The sequence below is a fragment of the Corvus moneduloides genome, chromosome 5 (assembly GCF_009650955.1).
Source record: "Corvus moneduloides isolate bCorMon1 chromosome 5, bCorMon1.pri, whole genome shotgun sequence".
NCBI lineage: Eukaryota > Metazoa > Chordata > Aves > Passeriformes > Corvidae > Corvus > Corvus moneduloides.
The window spans coordinates 39,816,122-39,842,055 of NC_045480.1; the positions used below are offsets into that span (position 1 = coordinate 39,816,122).

The 25,934-nt window shown below is 41.1% G+C and overlaps 1 protein-coding gene and 1 long non-coding RNA gene across 8 annotated transcripts in view; one reads left to right on the forward strand and one right to left on the reverse strand.

Annotated features, from left to right (window-relative positions):
- TLL1 (tolloid like 1) overlaps positions 1–12,165 on the reverse strand; it is a 130,006-nt gene extending 117,841 nt beyond the window's left edge. For 2 of the 3 annotated variants that reach the window (XR_004240128.1, XM_032108941.1), the window contains exon 1: positions 10,821–12,165. Coding sequence is in view for 1 of the 3 variants with exons in the window: in XM_032108941.1 (XP_031964832.1) it covers positions 10,821–10,977 (157 nt within the window). In the remaining 2 variants the exon portion in view is untranslated. The remainder of the gene's footprint in view (positions 1–10,820) is intronic. The other variant, XM_032108942.1, reaches the window with a different exon arrangement.
- The window catches only part of LOC116443968, a 31,210-nt gene continuing 17,427 nt past the window's right edge, over positions 12,152–25,934 (forward strand). The window contains exons 1-4 of one of the 5 annotated variants that reach the window (XR_004240129.1): positions 12,152–12,751; positions 14,165–14,266; positions 17,245–17,333; positions 17,440–17,539. This is a non-coding gene — a long non-coding RNA (uncharacterized LOC116443968). Of the gene's footprint in view, positions 12,752–14,164; positions 14,267–15,095; positions 17,334–17,439; positions 17,540–25,934 lie in introns of all 5 variants that reach the window. The other 4 variants (XR_004240132.1, XR_004240131.1, XR_004240133.1 and 1 more) reach the window with 4 other exon arrangements.

Below are 25,934 nucleotides of genomic sequence, written 5' to 3' on the forward strand. Positions count from 1 at the left end.
AAGTGCAAGATTTGCACTGAGTTAGGCTATGTTTTAAGGTTACTTAGTTCTATATGGCAATCTTGAGCTTTTGCAATCCATCCAAACTACACATAGCTTTGGGAGAAAAAATACTTTCTACTCCCTTCTTATTTTGCCATTAACTAATTCTTCAATTTACTAAACAAATGGGGATATTAGTACACCTGTTTCTCCTAGTTTTCCAAGATCTCTTTAGCTTCTAGCAGTCTCTGGATTAGAAAATGTGTTAATTTGGGGATATTGCAAATCACTGAAGAAACTTTCAGGGCTTGTCAAACTTTAGCTAATGGTACATGACTGATACTAGTTTCACATGCCTGCTGTATTTTGTAACAAATGGCTTATTATTTGACTCTACATTTCCTGAAATTATACAGATAAGGAACTGTATCTGCAACTGCAACCATCATGTTCATCAACATCTTTAGCCATTTATCAGATTGAACAATTAATAAAGTATTCAGCTATGACAAGAAGAAACCTATCTCTAAAGATTGGGAAATAGTTGCAGTAATCAAAATCCAGTCTTATCCTGTGGCTTCTTATAAGGGGAAAGAAAAAAGAGAAAATCAGATGCTCTTCAAGCTGCTGGATTTTTTTCACACCCCAGTCCAGCAAGAAAGAACCTGTAATCACAAGGTCACTGAATGTAAGATTTCATGATACTCTTGTGTTAGTGATGACAACTACAGAAACTGGGGCAAAAATCCAACTGCCTTCACTGATGTGCCTGCAAAGCATGTGAGCACATGCATACAAGTAAGCCAGAGCCCAAATACACAGAATTAAATTAGTCAGCTCTGCTTATTACTTATTCACCATAAACAAAATCTCTAAAGTAACTGGAAACATTCCCACCGAGTCCAATGGCCTCTAAATCAGATTTACACACAAGTTACCTTGGCATTTACAAGTGGGGGAAAAGCGAATAGAAGAAAAGCACCCACACAATCTGTACAGGTGACTTTAAAGAGCCTCTATTGATACTTCTGTAGGCATCTATGCCTCAGTGGTAGCTCCTTAGGTAGTCAGGTGAGCATGTGCATACATGTGGTTCATAGATAAACACGTGTGCAAGTGCACCACTGGACTCATACTGACAATTTATAAACGTAGGTAAATGCAGTTTTCTTCTTGTATGCTTGCATACATTCATTCCCATCAAACATAGTTGGTTGATGTGTTTACAGTCAGATTGAGCTTTGAAATTCATTCACTTCCCAAAATAGCTAAATTGCATTTATCTTTTAGGCATGCTACAAGACATGAGTTTTTGAAATAGCACTTAGGGAGGGCTGAGGAACAAAGGAACTGCAACACTGGATCATATCCAAGGTCCTGTCTTTGACAGCAGTCACCACCAGCTGCTTTACAGAAAGAAACAAGAATTTGGAGTAGGTAGACAGGGGTAATCTTGCCACACATTTGGGTTCATCCTTGTTTCAAGCTACTAAATACTGGCTTGAACACTGAAGCCTGAGGTATATATCCACTTGAAAATCATTATTGTTACTATTACTAAATATCAGATGTCCAGATACACCTGCTACCTATGTAAATGTCATATCATATATCCAAATACTGACTCAGTGGAATGCTTTAGCAGATTTCAATATAAAAAAGTTGTATAAAATCCCCACATGGCTCCTAGTCTCTGTTCTGAATTTTCCAGTTCTGAATTTAACAAACTAATAGAACTAGAAACAAATATCTTCTATTTTACCTTCTTGTACAATTTCTAAAATTGTTCACATTTATCATGTTTCTTCTCTTTCGTTTTCTCTTTACTAACTTGAACATCTTTTTACCCTGCTTTCATTAAACAGTTTTTCCAATAATGTAACCTTGGGGGAATGAAACACCCATGCAAGCTGTGTTCCTTAGTGATTTACAGGCTGAATTAATATTTTTTGTCTGAGGGTTTATTGTGGGTTTTTCTTTAATAATTTCTTTTCCAAGCACAAAAGATTAATCTCTGTAAATTATCAGAACATAATGCAATTATGGTATATCAATAACAAAAAGAAAAAGGATTCCACAATTCAGTCCTGAATCAGTAGTCTTGAAGAGCTCCATAGTTAAAGACTCAGTAGTTTATATTATGACAAAAGGATGGGCTGATGGACATGACAAAGATCCTGGTCCTAAAATGAAGATCCTAAAAAGATGGGTAACGTGCATTCAACACAATGCTGGCAATTATTCATGGAAACACATCATGCTCTTCATTAGAAAAGGGCTAAGCTGATTGCCTGAACACAAAATACCTCATTTATCCATTTGCTTACATATTTAGGGATGAAGTACAGAATTGTAAGTATGGAAACAGTTGTAAAGTAGTGTGGCATAACCTACCTACAAATAAAGCTGAAGTAAGAGCACGATTGTAAGAGTAATGTTGAGTAAGGGAAAAAAGCAAGTACAAGTGAAAATGAAGATGTATGCAAATTTGTTATAAATATAAGGACATTTTACCAGATGGAGAAATTGGGCAGTTCATCGTCATGTTCTCACACCCTCAGAGTTGTTCTAAAACTACTCCTCATGAAAGCAAATATAATTCGCTGTGCAAGTAAACTGTTTAAATAAATCTTGATATTATATAAGAACCATCTGAAATTATTTTATTTGCTTATCTGAATGCATCATCTGGAAACATAGGAAACTCTGCCTTTTGGCCACTCTTTGGACAATCACTGTGCCCTAAGCAAAATTCTTTATACTCTTTTGGGCAAGTGGAAAAGTGTTGAAAGTCTTAGTGCTACAATGCCCGTGACAGCAAGAAAGTATCTAACTAACACCTATTAAAACATCAGACACCAATAAAATGGATTCATTTTTGTTTAATAACAATTAAACTTGTTACTAGGAATATATTTAACTCCTGCTACCAGTGTGAGAATAATGAAACTCATCTGCACAACTATTTTGATATAACATCCCCAGCTGATGTCCTTGTCCCCTCCCTTCTTACAAGAGCTGATACTTAAATTCCACCATACAATTTACAACATCCAAGGATCACAATGTGGTTGGAGAGGTACTGGCACCCTTCAAATGCAGCAATGTGTTTCTCTCATTCCATTTCTGTAGGAAAAGACATGAAATTCCCGAGGACAGCAAGACAGAGAATTTCCAGAGTCAGATTTAAATGCACTGAAAATGAATTTTAAAATAAACATCTTTCCTTTGCAATTCTGTGTCCTGATTTTGCTGGTTATTCCCTGATCAGGCATCACTTATAACCACCAAAATGAATAAAAAAATTCAAAATCAATTGACTAGAGTCAATTATTGATAGATCTTTTTATCATGGAACTATATATAGCAAAGAAATTGGTTTAATAAACACTGCATATCCTATTAGGCATCGTATTTCACACACCTCAACAAAAAAAATAGGAGTTATTTTAGAACAATATTGATTTTTTGGCACTTTGATCTTGACAATCTCTGTTTTATAATATTGAAGAGAAAACCCACAAGCCTACATTTTGAAGCATTATTGCTCTGTAAGAGCTATCTGATCGTGCTCAGATATTTTCAAACACATGATACTCACTTATAGTCACTCAACATTTGCACTTGCAGACCATTACTCAGGCAAAACTCCCCCCAGAAAGTCACCTGAGAGTATCTGTTTGAGTGAGAGCTGCCTCCATAACAGTCTGCAGGAGAATCACTCACATGGGTCACACACCAACACTCTACATATGTCCACAGCACAGCCTCCACCTTCACACTTCCCAGCTCAACCTGTTCTGCTGTGTTACTATTTATACCACCTTTACACTTCAAGTACTTAGAGTACTCTTATTCCTATGGATCAGCAAGGGACTGTCTCCACATCAAATCTTGATATTTAGGTATGTGAGTCCAACATAGAAAGAAAGTCCACGTATGTGTTCTGTATAAAACATTTGTAGCTGGATATTTCAGGATTGGCTGTGCAGTGTTTAACAGATCATTGCAGCTCACTGAGCATCCAGCATGAGGCCTCTGAGAACATGCTGGTCACACACAGCCCACTCATCTTTCTCCTCCTCCTCATTTCCAGCTGTGAGCACAGGTGCCCAGTTTCTTTGCTACAGAGCTATCGAAGCACTAGAGGACAGTCTTACAGAATGTCTGATGATGAGCTAGAAGTTATATTTGGAGGGAATAACTGATAATTGTAAACAAGAGAATAACACATCAAGGGAAGAAAACAGGAAGGAGTAGAAGACTGGTCAGGCAGCACAGTGAAAAGCCGAAAAGCAAGTAAAAAATGCATTCAGTGGAGGGGGAATCCAGAAGCAAGGGAACTTGCCATAGTAACAATGACAGAAATTACAGGAAAAGAAGTAGAAGATACACAGCAGACACAAAGAATGAATATGCATTAAAACACATTAACAGATTGGCCATTAGCTCTGTCTTAGCCAAGAAAAATATTCTGACAAGACAGAACTAAAAATACACAAAGATTTCTCTAGTCACACTTTCAGTTCTGTTACTGTGAAGGAATGTAGTAGGGAGGTGGAGAGAGATTGCTTGTGGTTAAGAATGGGGGGAATGAACTGAATTCAATAATGACTGAAACAAGTAGATTAGAAAGATCCTAATAAGTCTGAGAAAATCTGAAAAACACTATGAAATGCTGCTCATCCAACTGAAAGCTTTGAAAGGCCAAAACTTAGTTTTGCTCTGTAATATCACTCTTAGAATATATCTTTTCTTCAGATACATATTAAAAACAAAAATTATATACCATAATATTTTGCTTAGTTGAAAACCAAACTATAAAAAACTATTTCAGTTTAAGGATAAATACATCTTTTCTAAACAAAGACTAGAGATTTCTTCCCTTGTTCATCTTATAAAATTTAGAGTACTATAATGCATCCAGGAAGGGAACAAAAAAGTCGTCTTCTTCACAAGGTCCCCTGTGCTTGTGAAAACCAGAAGTTGACTCTCCTCTCTTACAGCTCTTCCATTTTACAGACCTTCTGTCACTACCATGCACCCCAGACATGATTTTCTCTCCAAAAAGAAGTGAATGAAATTATGTCATAAGCCTATCAACCCTATCGTCCAGAGGGGCAATCGGAATGACATAAGGCAGACATCCAGGTGTGGTGAATGTTTCAGAGTTTGCCTTGGGGACCTGATTCCAAGCTCAATTAGATTTGCCAGTTAGACTCATTTTGCAGTGATGTAATACTGCTCCTTGCAGGTCACTTGTTTGACACACAGGATATATATTCAGAAGCAGATCCCTATGGAAAGTGGTCTGGACATGAAATTGAGCCTTTGGTGTGGAAGGATATTCGCAAAGTTAGAACATAAAACATGCTCGTTTAATGTAATTTTCCCAGAGTTTCATATTGAATTAATCTTCTCAATGAAGCTGAGGAGAAAAAGAACTTTATGTTCTCACAAATCTCTTTCAAAGCTGTTGAGATACCACATTTAAGGGCATCAACAATAAAGTAATGGTGGAGAATTTTGGGGGGGAAAAAAATTATTTAAAAGCTAAATTTGTCAGTAGTCTTATTTACCCTATAAGTTTATCCACAGCAGGATGGAAACCAGTTGGGAAGACTGTTCAGAAAAGCTTGTTTCTGTTTCAGCTGCCTACACTATGCATTTACTACATGAACAGTCACAGTTCTGTCAATCTGGCAAGCAATATTAGCAGCACAACCTCTATATTAGTGTAAACTGCACAATATATCTTTAAGAGTCTACTACATGACTGAACTATAAATATGAAATACCTCAATTATCTAAATCATGCACAGATTCAAAACATGTAATCAGAGGTTTTAAGAATTTTCCTATTACCAGGCTGCACAATTAGAATGCTTACTACTGAACATGTCCCAGAGCACAAGAGGGAAACTAAAAAAAAAAACCTACAATGTAGCAGCATAGAAAGCTGCTGCTACAACAATAAAAAACAATAGTTAGATTGCAGTTACAGATGATATGGTATAACAATTGTACTCAACATCTACCATCAATTTTTCATGTTCAGCTACTCACAAATAAAATACATTACTAGGTTTCATGCTTCAGTGATGTGGGAAATACTAATTTCCCTGCTACAGACAATCCAAACTTTTTTTATTATTTATAAAGGTGCAAAGTAACCAAATGAGTTCCTTAGAATCTCACAGGAGGGAGAAATGGACATGTGAGGAGGGTCTGCCTTAATTTTCTCTAATTCTCCAGCAGGCAGGCATGCATACAGACAGAATTTGTTCTTAGTCAAATAACTGTATGCTAACGAACTTTCAAGTCATGAAGCCATAAATTTAATTGCTTGTTTTCAAGATTTTTTTTTTGACATTTTTATCTAGCTTCACTGAGGAAAAAAAAATAAAAGAAATTCATACATGATTTGAAAGGAAAAAGATCCCAATTAGCTGGGTTTTGGCAGGGGTAGTAATCCAAACCAACTACAGTGAAAACTGTAAAAGTTTCAGTGAAGTTTTCCTTGGGAGAATTTTCCCCAGTGCAATACAGAATTTCTGGTGCAGAAAAAAAACAAGAAAACAAGGCCTACAAAAGAGAAAAATAATAGCCCAAGGAACTCAGCTTCAAGCCTGTTTCCCAAACCTTTAACATTTGTTTTAGGAAGTGAAGTACCTCACAGAAGAAGTGCTAAAAGAGACTTATCTGGGGACAGTCAGCTGTCCAGAGGCTGAAACAGACCTCAACACTGTGGCTATGCAACAAAACGAAGGCTTCTAGCCTAATCTCCCACCGTTCGCGGTATTTTAATTGGAAGACCACACCAGAGTACACTCTCTTTTTTATTTGCTTTGTTTTGTTTTAGGAAAACAAAGTTGTTGAGAAAACAAAACAAAAGCCTTCAAAAAACATTGAATATCAACTAAGTGCAGGCTATGAACAAGTATTACAGGATGGGAAATGATTTTTCTACCCATCTCACTCTCGATGTTTCTCAGCAGATATCCTGAATACATCATAAACTGTGGTAAGAATGGACAAAAAGAAAAACTACAGGAATCCACAGATAAATATAGGTGCATGCTGCAATCTGAAAAGTCTGATGATGCCCACTGAAATCTAACTCAGCATTTTATTCTTTGGAGTGGTATCTGATTATACAAATGCTGATCTATGTCCTTAGATTCTTTAGAGTGCGGTGTTCCCAGTTTCACATCTTCTGGCAAATTAGATCTTGAAGATGAACTAAGAATGCCTTACACTTGAACTCACAACAGTAAACACTGGGGGCAATATCCTGCAGAGAGACACAAGGAAATATCCGAGACATCAGAAGCACAGAAACTGTGTTACATCACATCCCGCTGTTACAGTGTGCCAGGATTCTTGTTATAAGGAGGAGTAGCATGACCCAAAATTCACACATAGGTTAAAGGTCTGCAGACAAACCCACGGGAAATCACACAGCTCATCAAGTTCTTCTGCACAATGTCAACAGCTTCCTTCCAGTGGTCATCTCCCCAACAGCATCACAACATTTCTCCAGGCCCTTCTCCTACCTGAAGTACCTGAAGTACTGGGGCTCCCAGTACACTGGCTTCACTACTGAGAGTGTACTTTGGGGTTGTTGCATAAAATAGCTGCTGTTTTAGATGCAAATGGAAACATCAGTTCCAGAAACAATTACCAGTTCTACTGGGCATCTGACTGACACTTGTTATCTGTAGGTTTTTCACAAAGCTGGAAATATTGTAAGAAAATGTACTTTTCAGCCTCTATAGCATCCCGCACTGTGCCGCTTCCAGGAAGTCAAAGCAACAGTGTGATTCTAGGCACATTCACTAAAATGATCCCTTCCTTGTGAAAATATTAAAATACACACATAGTACCCATAAAAAAATCCCACAGAATACCCAAAATAACCCCTCAGAGGCTGTCACATTGTGTTTCTGGTAAATTTCTTCAGTTCTTTCACAAAAACCAGGGAGAAAGGTTTATTCAACAGAGTTAGGATAGTATCTATAAAGAGATATAGAATTGTAACTTCATCTAACTATGGATCTGATGCCTCATGTACAGTGCTTTCTGTCACAAGATTACAAGTGTTTTCACATGTAGTCTATGCAATAAAAACTAAGCAGTGAACATTACTCACTGGAGAAAATTTGAACACAAATAACTTCGAAAATACAGGTCAAACAATCTTGCATCAACATATTTGGGGGTAGGTAAAATTATTCTAACATGTCTAAAATTTGCACAGGTATCACTGGAGTTTTGAAGCATGTCACTAGGTAAAACCATAGTGGTTTTGGGTGTTTCTCCATTTTACTAAGTTGCAGAAATTCACTTTTATCTGGTTCCTAACAACACTGACCCAACTGACCAGCCTGAACAGCTTAAAAAAAAAACAAAACCACTTTTACAGCCTCAGCTGCAGGCCCTCAAGATGCAGTAAAAACAGGTGTTGACTATATCTAAGATACAAAGCTTGCATACCTTGAATGTTATCTGTGCAAGAATTCTCTTATTTTATCCTGTTACCTTGCGCATAGAGTGACACCCAGATTTGAGTGTGAACGTCTCACACCCCTGAGTGTGAAGCCTGGCTTTGTCCTTCTACAGGGCCTCACTGTGGAACCCATCCTGATGGCAGAGATCAGTAAACTTACTCCTGGGAGTCCAAAACCCACCCCAGCCGATAAGAGCTGACCTAGGGAGAGCACAGACTTGGGCTGTGCTGCTAAAAGAGGCTGAGCACCCACTACTCCCAGCATCTTTGATCAGGCACCAGTACTTTACAGTCTAGGATTAACAGAGCCTTTAAGGAAGGTCTAGCAGGAAAAGTAAATTGCAAAATACCGTTGTAGGATCAGTTTCACTGATATCTAGAGCTTTCAATTTTTTATGAAAAATGATGGGTATGTGGTACATACCCAGTGTGCAGCAGTTAGGTGCATTTTTATTTCTGAAGGACTACCACACACTAAGAAGCAAACAAAAAAAAAATGGGGGTTTTACTGGGTAGAGAACTTCAAAGTGACAGCTTTTAAGACTAAGAGGAACTACACAAAAGTAACTCTCCGCACACCTACCTGTCTCTCATCCCTGTAGTACCTAAGCTCCATATACCTGTGAAGCAGCACAAGCAAGAACTTCAATAAAATATTTCCATGGGCCAAATTTTCCAAACAAACGCTTCTTTCTCCAGGCAAAACAGAGTGATGGCAGGGAATTGGCAATGCAGATCAAATTGCAGTCTCCTACTGTTGTCTTTCTCTCATGCATAACCTCTAAACACTTAGTATCGTGAATTATAATTGCTAATTATTCCCACTATGAAACGAGAATCCCACAGCAACTGAGAGTAAATACGCATTTCTCATTATATGAAACGATGCATATGAATCTTCTTAAAGAATTACAGACCAGAAGAAAAGAATGCAGGTTAACTATGACCAGTTACTTATATTTATTTGTGAGTGCTAACTGAGGAAAAAATAATGTTTTGTTTGCAGTTGCTTCTGTTCTTTTTGAACATTCTCCAGCTGTAAGAAAATCAGACCTAACAATTCACACTTAGGAACAAAATATTTTTGTGATTAGAAAAACAGAGTGTCTGCATATTTGGCATATATGTACACCACATTCTCTTCAATAAATTAAAGAAAACCACACAGATACAGTGAACACAACCTTTGGCTGAACTAGTTTTCAGAATATAAAATAATTAATGCAAAGGAGGCTGCTAGAAAACTTGAGCACTTGTTTAACAATAGAGCTGTTGGGAATGGTCAACCACTGTTGATAACACATTGGGGAGGGAAAAAAAAGCATCACCGAGATACACTTGTCTACTGAAATACCAGTGAACCCGGTCCCTGAGGTCAGTTCTTGTTACTGATAACTTTAATGGGTGAAGAACTGTACCTGGCTTTAAGGAGGCTGCAGTCCTAAATCAGTAGGATAAACGTTCTAGAAAATCACTCAATTGCTGTGCTAAGTGAGAAGAGGCTGCAACTCAGCTCTCCCCGCACGGCTTAGACAGGGATCTGTCAGGCACCGAGCACGCGGGAGGCACCCACCGCACACGCTGTGGAACACCAGCCCGCAGCACGCACCAGTCGGGCTCTGAGAGCCGGACGCGTGGGCTTGCCCGGCTGAAACCCCGGCAGACAGCCACCACCCCCCGCATCCCCTCCCGCTCGGGAGCCGCACTTATCGCATCCACATCCATGGGGCGGCCAGCGCCGAGGGCCCGCTCCGGCCCACGGGAAGGGTTGACCGGCCGGGGAGCGACAGGTTGGGATGGAAGAAGGCGAGAGGGAGGCGGAGGCGGCACCCGCTCCCGTCGCGGGGGCGGGCAGGGCCCCGGGAGAAGCCGCCACCCTCCGGCGGAGCCCGGCCCGGCGGCTTCGTGTTCCCGACTGGTGCTGCGGGGCACGGTCCCGCCTCGAAACCTTCGAGCGACGCCGAAATGCTCTCCGCAACTTCCGCGGCTCCGGCGGCGTCCTGACCCGAGGGCTCCTCGGCCGGCACGACGCCCCCGGGGCCGCGGAGCGGTGGCGGCCGGTCCAGCCCTGCCCGCCGCCGCGCCCCTCTCCCACCCCAGCCGGAGACTGTAGGGAAGTAAGTGGGAAGTCCCGGAAAAGCAGGTCCCGGGTACCTTCCCAGGTAAGGGGGCTGGACGTAGGGCTCCGGCTGCGCTCGGCGCCGCTGCCCCGGGAGGGAGCAGGTGAGCCCGGGACTCCCCACTCACGCACCCCGCGTAAATAAAGCCGAGACAAAGTCACCATCTGGGGAGGGGGCGGGGAGCTGCATCAGACGTGGAAGTCACTTACCGGCTTTGCAAGGATCCTTATAATCTATCACCTCGGCTTTATCCTCTTCAGTGAAATCGTAAGTGTAGTCATAATCAAGGCCAGAGCAGGAAGAAGGCTTCCCGCAGACAGTCCACCCGGCCAGCCACAGTGCCATCCTCCAGCAAAGCATCTTCATCCTCCCTCGGGCGGAGAGGTGGTGAGCAGGGCGAGGGTGAACTAGACGGCCGGCTCGGCTGTCCACGCCGGTTTGGGAAAGGAGGGTAAGGGATGGAGAAACCACAGCTTTTGGGGGAGGTTGGTATTTTTTCCTTCCTCCACCTGGAGGCTCTTCCAAGAGACGGTGCTCCCTAGGTAGCCCCAGTCAGACGGGTGCGACGCAGAGTGAGGAGCATGAGCGTCGCTGGCCCCCCTGCCCCCTCGCCGGGGAAAAGTCGCTGGGTGTGTGGGTGGGCGCAGGGGGTGGACTCAGGCCGGGAGATCCTGTCTGTCAGGGCTTCCCCTCGCCTCTGTCAAACCCCAGCCAAACTTCCCGCGGAGGAGGAGGCGGCGGCAGCGGCTGCTGCCCGCGTCCCGCTCCGCGCCCGGCCCGCGCCCCGCTGCGTGCCCGCCGACCGCCGCGCCTCCGACCCCGGTCCCGCTGATGCTGCCAGAAGATAGATCCGGGCTGCACATCAGCAAACTACCACGGGGAGAGGGGAAAAGAGAAAGAAAAAGAAAAAAAAGAAGGAAGGAAAGAAAAGGGAGGAGGGAGGGGGAGGTGGGGTGCACTACAGCAAACCGCGGAGCTCTACTGATGGGAGGCAGCAGCTATGCTGGAAGGAGCAAAGTGTCAGAGCTTCGCCCCCCTCTGCACAAACACTTACTCTAAGCTCTGTCTCTGGCCTGTCCCCCCTCCTCCGTCCCCCTTTAACTTACGAAAACCTTACAGGCAACTAACACACAGTCGTCAGCATCCTGCTTACTTATTCATACAGTCAGGGTCAGGATCCGGGCTGCTTCTGATCTGCTCCCTTGATAGTGTGTCTTATGGAAACACACGCGCATTCACTATACGCCTCTATCTCCATATAGCCTTCTCTCTAGATAAGCAGTGCATGGCATTTAAACAACAACAACAAAAGGATCTTGATCAGATAAAACAATGCACAGATCGACAGCCGGCAGCCAAAAAAAGCGCGAGAAAATGGGTGATGAGGAGGTCGATGAGAAGAATTAAGTACAATTTAGGAGACAGGAAAATAAATCAGTGTCTGTATATTTCCCCCTCTGCTGCAGCTGCTTTGCAGTGTTAGCCCCATGAGCTGAAGGGTGGGGGTTAAGGAGCGAGGGGGAGGGGGAAAGAGAAAAGTTTAAGCGCCCACAGTTTGTTTAAAACAGAGGAAGGCATTATAAAAGGTCCATTGGTCTCCAGAAGTTCAGCCAAGCAGCTGGGAACCGGCTCCAAAATGAAAGTAAGAACAAACAAACAAACATAAAAAAAATAATCAAGGCAAACAAAAAGTAAAATTGCAGCATGCAGCAGCAGCGCAGAGATCTTGCAGTCGAGCTTTCCTGCTCTCACGTGGATCTCCAGGAAAGTGGTGTAGGTTTATTTTCCAAGCGAAGTTTCCGCGGGAGCCACCGCCCCGCTCCGCGGTGTCCTGCCTGGCCTCGCCCGGCCCCGCCGCGCTTCAGCGCTGAGGCGCCCCGAGCTGCCGCCGGCTGCGCGGGGCCGGGTTTTGTTTTAAAGCTCGAGAAGGGATCAGCGCGCAAAGCCTCATTTCAGCCGATCAACCTGGAGAGGGAGGAGGAGGGGTGGAAATACGTGCTGCTGGATTAAATAAGATCAAGCGGGAAAAAAATTTATATATATATATAGGTGGCTAGAGATCTCCCTGCCTGCCTCCTCCCCTCCCCCGAGACTGGCAGCTCCGATCCTGCAGAAACGCCTGAGACTGTTTCTGACCAAGGTGAGACTTTTCCGTAGCAAACTCTACTCCTCCTCCTTTTACGAATTTCCATGGAAAAGGGCGGGGGGGACGACGAGGGGCGGGTAGAGGGGTGTTTCTTCTGCTCCCATTTCGCCGGGGTGTCACATTTAACACGGACTTTTGAAAAGGCTGCCGCGGAGAAGTGGCCGCGTCTTTCTCTCACGTCCTAGCCCTCACAGGCTCGCTCTCCCCGCAGCACTTCCCGGTAGCCTTCCCCCTGTGGCAGGGGTGGAAATCCGGAGATAGTCCCTTCCCCTGGCTGTGCCAGGAGCGCAGGCAGCGCCGGCGGCGCGCCCCTCGGCCCCGCGGGCAGCTCCAGGTGCCGCGGGGGCGGGGGGCAAGCCGAAAGCACTTACGAAAACTCCGGGTGGGCACAGTTTGCTATCGAGAGAGGGAAGGAGGGAGGGGGCACAACTTTCTATCGCCGCTATCAAGACTTAGCTGCCCCCAAAAAACGGGGGACGGGGGTCGGGTGGGGGCAAGGTGTAAAGCCTCCTTTCGAATGACGAAACCTGTACTGCCTACCCGGGGACTCTTCGTCTGCCCCTGCCGTCCTGCGAATGAAGGGCTAGTGTTACTATAGATAGGCACTCTCGGCAGGTCATAACATTAAATCTGAAAAGGTCGGTCAAGACAGAACTAATAGGAGTTTAACAATATTAAGAAGTCTGGCACCGAGTAGCATCAGTCTCTTTAAAGCAACCATGTGCTTCCTTACATTTTTGGCATCCAGACTGTGTCCACATTGCTCCTAATTCAGTCTTGTTGCTCCAAAGTTGAAAGCCAAGGAATGGGTAGCTGCCACTGAAAAGGTGCAGCCTTCACTAGGCAATCTCTATCCCAGCAGTTCAGTTTGCTGTGTGTCATAAAGCCCTCAAAAAGCACCACATACCAGACGAAAGAAAAGCCTGAGAAACTTGTGGCCTGCTCTTTTCCCCTCTTCCTCAGTATACTTTCTATGACTAGCCACCTCAGACACTTGGAACTGACTCCAAGGAAGTTGTCAGAGACCCTTTCTGTCAGTCCCTCAGAGCACTGTGGGAGCTGATGGCTACCTCTGCTTGCACAGTGTCACGGTTTGCTGGGCTGTGCTTGGCTAAAGAAACCAGCCTGATCCAATCTGAAATATGATTTCTGTTATTTTTTTATGTCCACAAAGGAGGCAGCTTATCTTGCAGTGTTATTAATTACATGCTCATTTGAAAAAGTGGACCCCCCTAACCTGGTTTTGTTACTTTGCTTGCTCTTGCTTCATATGTCCACACCTTTAAAAAGTTAAGTTTCTTTCCTGTGCCTTTACACTTCCACCCCTAAAAGAAACGATCTCTGTCTAGCAAGCACTTGTTTGTCAACAGAGCTTTAGAAACACTGATTTTGCTGATTGCTTTACAGCCCAAGAAGTGGAATGTACAACATGCAATCCTCAACACGCCAGTCTCCCAAGTGAGGAGATTATTAGAGCCTCTGCGGTGGGAGATTAACTCTCCCAGCAAGGTAGGCACTGACGTCACCTTCTGCCTCAATCTGCCCCCGACCTCAGCATCACCAGCACTAGCACTGGCGGAGCAGCACCAAGCACTCACAGCCTTGAGGACAGCTGGCCTTGCAGAGCCCTGACTAAGACAGGAAACAAACTCAGAAACGCTAGATGGGAGTCATGCAGAAATCTGGGCACATGAGTGCTGTAACAAACAAATGTGCGTATATGTCAGGGTAAAAGCTGTTTTCTGCTGGTAACCCAGAGCAGCTACACATTAGAATTACTCTTTAAAATATGCACTGCAGCTCTGCAGAACCTATTCTACATTGCTTAGTTATTAATATTTCCATCAGTCACATTATTAAAAAGCTTTCTTTATATTAAGAGAATTTTTTCCTAGTAACCAAACTGTTCCACATTAAAAAAAACTTTTCCCCTAAGTAACCTGTTAATTATTCAACCTAGCTTCTTTCACGATGCAAATTTTTGAAATATTTTAAGTAAAAAATATTTTTTCCTTATCACACATTCATGTCTACCATTCCAAAAAGCTCACAACTCTGATAATCCATCTGACAACACAGTCAATCAAAAATCCATCCTACAGCCGTTTCCAAAGAAACGAATACATAGCCAGGAAGACAGAATGCTTAAGCTGGAAGGAAACCAACCAAAGGAACACAACAACAGCAACAACAAAGCCATTCTCCCTTTTCTTTTAAATTTCCTGATTTATGGGTATATTACAGGGACACAGGTAATGTTAAATGCAGTTATGTTAAAAGTGGTGGTGGCATTTATATATATATATATTTATTATCATTATTATTATTTTTAATCCAGAAAGCTGGAGGCTTTTCAGCTCTTCCTACACAAAAAAGAAACAACCAAAACCAAAAAAAACTTTGAAAAAAGGACAAGTATGTACCAAAGACAATCACAGAACTAAAAAAAATACATATGAAACATCGTTGCTCATACCTCCTCCTCATTCTTTGGCTATCTGTCTGCTGCTTAGGCCTCCATCTAGCATGGAGTTTTAGGTGGGTGGACACAATGGGCTTATTCACAAACATCAAGCTCAGCACATGCCTACGGCTTTGATGGCTGAAGACCATGGTGGGTCAGCTGCTTGGGACCAGGACTCGTGGGACTTTTCAGAAGGCTAAAACAGAGAAGTTCTGCAGAAGCTGGTTACCTTCCTGCTTTATCTCCTGATACACATATTCTCTCTGAGGTACCTAGAGCACTTCTGAAACAGCCGTAGTTACGTTTAAGTATTTTCACATTCCCCAAGTGCTCATTCTGTAGGGAAATACTGAAGCTGAAAGCACATTGTGACAAATAAAGTGTCTACAGTAACAAACATGCATATACACAGTCATAACACTATACTGAGTAAACCATATAAACTAAAATTAAACTTTCAAAGTTAAAAATCAAGCACTCATGATCTTAACAGCAGTGAGCTCACCAGAGAAACCGTATTTCTCCCTTCTCTCCTACATGTACTCATATATTATGAAAGTTGCTCATTGCATGTTCACATACAATTTTTTTCTACAAACCTCTGTGCTTAATTAACAAAAAGCCCTTCAATGTTATGTTTTCTCTTTTATTTTTGAAAGCATGCCCCATGCTTTATTCATTACTCATTTATTCAGATCCTATTCTGCATACAGAGTTATTAACTTCCTCATGGGCATTTTATGGAGCTTGTTGTTACAGTATTCATGGGCTTCAAAAATATTAACTGCTTTAGTTTCATCATACACCTCTCAGATGAAGGGGTATTGTGACAGGATACGAATATTACATTTGGGAAACAGTTATAGATTGCCTGGTTTGATATTGTACTTGGCACTATAGAAAACCTTATTTCTTCAAGGCCTGGTTCCCACTGCTTTCAGTTGTAGTAATTTTACTCACTGACTAACTACCTCTAATCAAACCCTGGAGTTTTCAAGCATCTGAAAATGAGAAGCAAATTATCAAGAAGTGTAATTTAAAAGCCCTGAACCAGCTCGATCAAGGAACTCTGTGGCAGAGACAAGAGCTAAGACACAAATTTCAAGCTGTTCAGCTCTCTCAAGAATTTTGCCACCGCTTCTCTTCCCTTAACTCTTTTTCTTCAATGATTCCTTCAGTTTCTAGAATAAACATGGCCAGACTCCTGCCAGCAACAGCCCCATCATTAATGATATCCACATAATTCATCCACTGCTTTGAATCTTCTTCTCCTCAACACAGTACCTGTTAGCATGAATATGTCATGCTGTGTTTGGCCAGGCATTTGAAAAGATGTGTCTCTCTTCACCACTGGATTTCATGGTTATTACTGGCAGAAGAGGGAATCTTGGGATCCCTTCCAAACTCTGGGAGAGGGTGTTTTTAAATAGCACACTCCCATCTGCTTGCTTCCCATGTCCGTGCTTTGCCTTATCTTGGCTTGTTATTTCAAACCTGTCTCCAGTCTCTCTTCAGTCTTGGCTGATCCCACTTCTGTTTTTCTTATCTAGTTAATGCTGGTGTTTGATTCTCATCCCAGTTCCAGCTGCCCTAGTTGTACTTTTCTTTAATCTTGTTCTGGTACTTCTCACTCTCAGATTCATCTTCAGCTATGCAGGGTCCTTTTGTTGTTGTTTTGTTTTCACTCCCTTTATCTAGTTGATCTTTCTCTTATGTCTCCTCTCCCGATTTAACTTTTAGTTGTGTTAACATCCACCCCCCTTGTCTATTCTTTACTCCAGGTGTGCACCACAAAGCTGGTCTTGCTTCTTGACCGTATTTCCCAGCTGCAGAGGGAAAGTCCTCGCTCCAATCCTTACACTGCTGTTCAGGCAGTTTTTGCTTGTCTGCTACCTTCCATCTACCTCTTCACTCTGTTACTTTTCAGGCATGGTTTCCTTATGCAAAAAATGTGGTTGTCCCAAAATACATCTATTATTCCCATTGCTAATTTCTCCTAATCACACCCTACATTCTTTCTCAGGAGCTTTGTGCGGACTCTACCATGCTGCAAGATCAGTTTTTCCTCCCCATCTATTCAAGTGAGACAACCTTCCCCTCTCCATCCCACAGGTATGACTGAGGTGGCTTAAGCATCCGAAATTATTGCTTCTTCTCAATTAAGTTACAGATCCAAGCAAGGCACTGCTTAAAATGATCATGTTATATATCATTGCAGGTGAGACACTCAGGTAAGAGAGCTGCTAAAACTGCTTCTATTCAAGGCTGGCTGTGGTGATGTGTAAGTCCATACCAATGCTAACAGAAAGAAAAAGGAGGTATGCCTTCACATAAGGATATTCTCCTTCTTTCTATTCTGCTCAAGATTTAACTACGTTTCCTACAGGCTGAGCATACTGAAGCCCTTCCAAAAATATTGCTGTGGTTTTTAATTAGGATCAAACTCATATATTTTCATGTTTCATTCTCAAATACCTGGATAATTTAAGCTAACATTCTGAAAGAAAGATTGATGAAGAAGAAATTAAGACTGAAAATCAGCTCACAGCTGATACTAGCAAGGAAAATATTATACCAAATCTTCACAATTAAGCAAAGGTATATAAGCAACTTAAACAATATCTACCAACAGAGAGTATCAAGAAATTTTAATATTAGATACGCAATCAGACTGTGTTTCTAACATGACTTGTGTTGTTCTCTCAATTTTTAATCCTCTAAAAGCTGCAGAAGAGCAAACTACATTGATAACACATACTGATGTTAAAACAAGTCATCAAGAAACAACAACAAAACCACCGGTGCACTCCTTAAATTAGAAACTGTTCTGTGTTTGCTCAGCATCCCTGATTCTCATCAAGCAATAAATCAATTTGCAGTAGCTGTGGACAGCTATTTAAACACAGGGCCAGAAGAGCTTAATTGTTAAAGCAATGTTCAAAGCTAGAAAGTATAGGAGGTTAGTATAAGAGGTCATATTAAATATTCACTTGTCTGAAAACAGCTGCATTCCAAGTATTAGGAGGCATCCTGACCTTCTCTTAATTAAAAAACAAGGTCTGTGAGCTTTGAGCTTAGCAGAGCTTAGCTTGCAGTTCTTCAGAAGACAGACAGAGGCTGCCAGATGAAAAACTGGCATCTAAATGTTTGCCAACTTGATTTTGTTTGGTTTACTTTATTGTCTAACACAAAAACCCCCAAAACAAAACAACACCCCACCCCCCAAAAAAACCCCAACATCCCCACCCCCCAAAAAATAGCTAAAAGCTGTTTAAAAGCTGTTTGGTTTGAAGTTTGCAGTTTATGTTTACAAGTTGATAAATCATTCAGGACTTAATTCTCAACTTTGTAAGAGACAGCTCCTTGCCAAAGTTGACAGCAAATTTGCATTTGAATTATACCAGAGCTGATCAGGGTCACTTATCAGTCATCATTCTAGACACTGGTAACTGGTGAACATAGTTTCTTTGGCAATTATATGATAATTTAACTGTAATAAAATATAGAAATGATATTACTATTCCCAGACCTGTTCTTCTATGAACAAATGTTGCTGTTAGACTCAGAAGTGACATTTGTTGTTAGACTGACTAGGTGTACAGGGTTAATCTTACCCTCCAGTATTCAGCATACTGTCACATAGCTGGGAGTCAGTGGATGATTTTTGACAGAAGAAAGCCTCTAATGAGCCTCATCTTGAGTGACTGCTGAGCATTTTGATCTTCCATTCATTTCTAGAAGACGAAGCAGCTCAGCACCTAGATGAACAGGGTTCACTGTTTTGAGCCATGTGCAGCTCAGATGAAAAGCCTCTGGTTTAGTTTACATTGTAATTTATCATTTATAACATCTCTGGCACTTAGGGCAGAAAACATGTAACACTGACACAGGAGGTAAGGAATCAAAGCAAATAGAGGAACCTTGCCCTAATTGGGTTTCTACATAGACACAATGTGTTCTTTTAACTCTGGCTCACTGAAAATAAATAAGGCCTATCACCAGCAACCAGGAAGAAGAATGGCAATTGTCTTACAGAAAGCAGCATGAAACTATGGTACAAGTGCTATCAGTGACAGAAATATTGTCCTGTAGTTATCAGCATTGTTTTGGCTGTGGTAATACTTATAAAAGTTCTCTACACAGCAGAAAACTTTTACTTTTCAACACTGTCTAACATATTTCTCATTAATACAGGTAGCAACATACCCACTGAATTTTATGGTGCAGCTATCGGAAAAAAAATCCTCATATACCTAAGGTGTCTTACTTAGTACTCTTTTCTTATGTTCAGTGTCATAAGATCATAAATGTTTATGGCAAAACTAATTTAATTGCATCCACATTATACAGCCCTATCCAAAATTATTTGTACTCTGCTTATTGTCAATTCTTCTTTACTACAATAGAATATTTTCCAGCTACAGCTTCTTGTGAAAGAAGGCACTGATGCACCATGTAGCAATAATTAATAACCTCTGTCTGGAAAATTCAGGGATTATATTGTATTCTAAAGCTGAATGCTCTTTCACTCACCAAGGTGATAGTTTTGTGCAGGCACAATCAATATTTGCTGTAAATAATACATATTTCACACTAATTACACACCTATATATGGAATATACATATGTTTTACAATTTGAGCTTAACTTGCAGCCATTTCAGTACAACTTTCCTTCAGCATTATTAGAGTACTAAGCCCTTGCAATTCATTTTTTGCCCCCTCACCTCAAAGCTATATAATTTGCAATACTAGAGATGTCACAGATGACTGACTAGAGATAGCTATTGTCAATTGAGGGCACATATATATGAATACTCAATATAAAGGACCCAAACTAAGGTCTGAGACCAAAGCACTTCTAAAATTAATTCCAGAATCTGGCACCAGCATTTACATAAATTTTTTTATCTTTCCAAGAAAAGGGTGAAAGAGGACCCAGGCACCACTTACACATGCACAGTTCTGTGTTGCATTTAATAGAATCCATTCTCACTGCAAAAGCACTGAGGGTTTTCTGAAGAGTCAGATTTACTATACATTCTCCAGACATCTAGGTTTGCGTTCCCCACGTGCTGGCAGGAATGCCCTTGTCAGATTAGTCACTGAAGCCCTTACTTTATGAGTATGGGTTTAAAACATTGAATATACGAACTCAGAATCTTCAAGTGTGAATCATAAGAATCAAGGTGTACATTTGTATTCCTGTTTATTATTATGTAGAACTGCACAACAGGTAAGATTTATTTTTTAAGTATGTGTTTGCATATGCATTTTATTTGTTAAAGAATTGCACTTACCATAGAAAAACTGCACCTAATTCCCAACCTACCTCCATCTACCATAGCCAGATTTGTATCTGTGTGGATCCTCTTTTCAGTGAGTGACATGAGTAGCAGTTTGCAGGACAGACATTGCAGATAAATTTTGCACAAAATGCTAGCAGTGAAAACAGTCAGAAATATTTCTGGTTTAAGACTAACCTACATTAAAGCAAGAGATCATGACTTCTAAATGATTCAAGCAGCCTTCAATTTGTGAGAAACTCTCCTACTACTACTTTTCCTCCTTCTTAAACCTGTTTTCTTATCACTGTATTCTGTTCATGTAACCTGTCACAAATATGCTGAAACCCATCACTTTGTTACTCAAATCTCTATAGAAATTGATACTGTCAGTTCATTTTTATCTCTATAAGTCATTATTTCTTTGGTGTCAAATGTCAAACTATTGACTATGGTTTTTTATATTTGCATATTTCCTTTGATTTTTAATACAGTCGCTTGATGTATTTGTAACAAGTTCTCTACTCCTGTCCAAGTTCCATTTACTTTAATGAACAGATCAGTTTGTCAATTGTCTCCATGAGTAAATTTGGATCTTTGGTTGTTATCACCTGTTACATTTCTTTCCGTAACTTCCATCATCAGTGTCACCACAGGAACAGAACATCTGTTTGTTTGGGAAATAAAGATATAGAAACACGCCTGAGGTTTGGTTTAAAAAGCAGCAGCAAACTAGATGAGGAAGAGCTCTTCTGAAACCCAATCCGTGGTTATATTTTAGTATCAGAACATTAACGAGGAATTATGTTGACTTAGCCTACATTACTTCTTCAGACAGTGTACACATAATTGAGTTAGTCAGGTAGTTAGCCAGAGAAGTGATAAAACACCACAAGCACAGATTCTGTGTGAAAAAAGAGACTGGTACTTATAAATAAAATTTATTATTAATTTTCAACAGTGAGCACTTAATGAGCATTATGTAGAAAACACTCCCTAAGTCTCCTGCTAATGTCCAGGTTAAGGTCTGGAACCAAGATAGTCTCACCTGTACCAGCCACAGGCCTTTTTTACAGATTACCCACCACATGTAGTTAATAATAATTAGATGAGGTCGTCTTCCCAGACTCAACCCTCCCATCCTGAGCAAAGCTCGGTTTCAGCAAGCACCCAGAACCACCCGGCGAGAGGGCCGCGCACGGCCCCGACACCGTCCCGACACTTGCGCGTGTTTTCCCAAGAATTGCCCCGGCTTGCAAGCGGTGGCATTGGAGGCAAGGTGCAGACGTGTGGTGGCACCCCTGCCCTCCGAGCAAGCAGTGATTTTTTGGCATCCTGCGACCCCTAGTGAGAGCCGGGGCGGGCGGGAGGGCAGCGGCCGGCCCTGCCCCCGCCCCGGGCCGCCAGCGCCGGCAGGCTCCCGCCAGGCACCGGCTATTTCCAGGTCGCGGGCAAAACATCTCCCATGGGATTTCCGTTTCCCCCGTTAAGTGACTGAAAGCTACTATAAAAACATAATAACGCGTTGCCTTTGGTTGCTTCGAAACAATGCGCTGATTGTGTTGCAACTTCACAAAAAGCTGCTGTAAACTCTCAAGGCAGTGGAGGGAGAGGGGAGAGACAGCACTCATCTTCTACATACCACCCCAGGGAAGAAAGAAAGAAAATTGCCGGCTCCACTTCTACTTAATTATCTGCATGTAAGGCCTAAGCCTTTGCAAATAGCGACGATCAGTAGGGAAACGGTATTTGTTTGCCCGCTGGTGCTAGGAAAACATGGGTGAGAAGTTAGTCTCACAGCATGCAAATTTGCAAGCTAAGCTTTTTGCTGTTGTCATCATGCTCAGATCCACCAGAACAATAGAGTTTAAAACAATGATTGGTCCTGTTCTAAACACATACATGAATTAAAAGCTGAAAATGTAAACATGCAATTAGGGAAGAGGAAAGGGTATTTCTTAACTTGGTTCAGTTCCCTCGGCTAAGATCAAGTTGGTGTTCATATGTGTGCATCGGAATGTGTGTTTGAATATACAGACAATGGTACATAGCAAAGTGTTTTCTGTACATAAACATACTGTACACACACCTGTAGGGCTACAGCTACAGTATGAAAGGGGGGGAGTCTGCTGTTTTAATCCCTACAATTAACAAATAAAACATGCAAACAATTCTACCTAATGCTAGAATTAAACATGCCACAACTTTAATATTGTGATTATCTGATAGAAATTATAATACACATAATATCATTTTTTCGGTAGAAAGATTTTGACAATCTGACTGGGGAAACACTGTTATCTATCAGATTAAAAGATTCCAGGTTATGAAATATACCTGGTTTCCAAAGGCACATATTAATCTCTTGTGATATATTCATTTCCAAAGAAGCAGTAGAGGCCTAGAATGAGAGGGGGGGTTTATTCAGCCTTTTACATCGAAATAATTATGGCTTGCCTTTGATGAATAGTATTGCCTTCTGATTTGTAGCTTTCTAAAACCCACTAAACTCAAATTCAAGCCTTCTAGTCAGTCTTCCTAGAAGTTTTCATCTGCTTACAACCAAAAGTAAATGTTAAAGATCTTCAGCAGTTCCGATTTAAAAGCCTACTTTGAACTCACTCAAACAATTTTCTTTGAGAGCTGAAATTCTCACAGATGTTTGAAATTCTCCCAGAGGTTTGCATAATGGGAGCATGGATAATATGAATGTTAGACAAGCCTGCAACGGCCATCTCCCATTTATCCAAAGTTTCTTTTACATGGTTTAGTGCCACCTATCCATTGCTCACTTTGCTAAATCACCACTTTAAGCAACATACTGTCAAGCCTAAAAATTGCCTCTGAGAAAATGACTAGTGTGGAGAATTCACTGTTAGTTATACTTCTTTTATGTATTTAAAACACCTATCTATTATATACTTCAAAGGAAAGAAAGGAGTTCACCTTTCTGCAGCAGTATGGTGAATATCACAGCTTGCATAACCCATAATAGTACATTAGTGAACAAGTAGTCAGTAAAAGAGCTGTCTCTCTGCTACAAAGTCTCTCCTCAATCTGCTGGGCTAATTTTTCTTTAACTTTGCCCCACATACGGGCAACCTTTTACACAGAAGTTTTTGTAGGCCTGTTTGGCTGAGCAGAGAGGCTGCAAGCCCTGTAAATACCAATATAATCCTGTTGTGTCACACTGAGGGAGGGGAGGGCAAACAGTCAATCAGGGGCAGCCAACCTGATTCTGTGCAGCAATGTACATCACGCTGATGGCTTGCTCCAAGGCTACAGGGTCCTTCACCGCTGCACAAATCAATTTTTTAAAAAATATTTTTATGCAATTGGAAGTGTACACGACTAAAAGTAAATTATGTATTTTTTAAAGCATATGGTCTATGTTCAGATATATGTATCTTATTTAACAAAGACTGACCTAAGCGGAAAATAAAGATCTATTTTTTTCCGAACCGTTACAAAAGCTTCCTATAAGTCATTTGTTCTTTAACCAAATAATTCTGGAAATCCTCACAAAAAATGCAAATTGTAAGTTGATATTTACATACATTCTCTGTAGGTGTCAGCATTGCTTTATATTGTTGTAGAGAACTGTATTTTTTTCTTCTCAAAGAAAGAAGACATGCAGACTTGTCATTTTCCACATGAAAGTCAACTTTTATGCTGCTAGTTTCTTTTACCACCTGTCAGACTAAAAGATTCACTACTATCTTGCATACATGCAACTGAAGTAAATGCACAGCAAAAACCTACATTGCTTCCTTACGCAGCGATTTTAAGTTTTTAAAGTTTTTTATTGTAGTTATTTTTCAAATAAATATCAACCGTAAAGATGTAAACACAAGGTCCATGTAACCTTTGCAAATGTTTCTCAAATGTTGCAAGAAGCAGCAGTTCAGTTATGCTAAATAAACTGTGAATCTACCTTCTTTACATAGACAGTAAACTGGACCCAAAAAAGCTCTTTCAATTTTCTACTGGAATTCTCAGAAAGCCACTACATGGCAAGTATTTTTTAATACTTTCATTCATAAACTTATCATACAAGAGAAAATCTACCACTGAGATCTGTTGATAATACATTATTGATATGAATTATCCATGCAGAAGAGAATTGTACTACCATACTAGAAGTGAATGACCTTGGGAGCCAAAGTAATAGTAATTGGATGAAAATGAATTGTACGAAGTGCAAGGTCATAAATAAAGTGCAACAACAACAATTGTTTCTGCAATCTCGGGCATAAAGAGTGATTGAAGAATGGTATTAATTAAATAGTCAAACAAAATTATTATCAACCTCCTATACCCATGAAAGGGAAACGCAATCCAAACATCTATGAGGCAAGATATTTTCAATTAAAGAAAAAGAAATATTGATGACATTATTACAAGCTCAAGTACATATGAACATGACTTGAAATGGTGCATATAATCCTGACCATTCTTTTTATCTAAGGAACGGAGAGCCTCTCTTCCAGGAGGCTATTAAGAGAGCACTTCAAAATCATTTGAAGGGATGTTAGCTTCCTATAGGAGTAGCGGAAAACAAATTAGCTACATAAGAAAAATATCAACACAAGGAAAAAAAGTCTAAAACCAGCTCAAGAATGACATTAAATCTGGTACAGAGAGTCTGACACCACCACCCGGAAGGAATAATAAAGGAAGAAATCCCATCTACTTTTCAAAGGGAGCTAAAAGAGAACATATGACCTGTCTGCTTGGTCTAAGTGTGTACTGGAATCTGTGTACCAGGGAGGCCCGAGTAGCCCAATCTTTCATTTGCATTACAGGTTTGAACCTGGTGCTATGCCATTATCTATGGATAAAGTCAAGTGCTACTTACAGTCATTGATTGTGGGCAGTCTCAGTTAGTCTAAGTGAAATGGAACAGATGAGAGTTTGTGGGTTTTTTGCAGTGGTAGTCTCGGAATCTATTTAGACTGGAATTCTCCTTCTTCTCTACAAGTGAAAAGCACCTTGATTACAGAGACTTCTCAGCACTGGCTGGCTCACAACCAACATTTTTGAGTTAGGGGATTTAATTTAGATGAGGATTTCACATTGGGCATTTACTTAATTGCAAGTTTTACCTGTGTATTTCCGTAACACACACCCTTTAGAAAAGGTTGCTTCTAAAGATTTGTTTACATATACCTTTTTGTCTTCTCTGCCCCCCTCCCACCATGTTTCTAATAAATTTGTCCATAAAACTGTAGAGCTACAGTGACTTATTTTTAGGTCATCTTAAAAGTACTTAGAAGCTCCTATTAATGGCGCAGTAGAATGCTGAGTTTTCTATAACTCTGTGGCTTCAGAATCTTGTCTCTATCACAGATTTGCCCTTGGGCCACAGAATAAACAAAGAGAGTATTTATAGCCCTTCTCATACAAAGAGATTTGATCATTCAAAAAGAA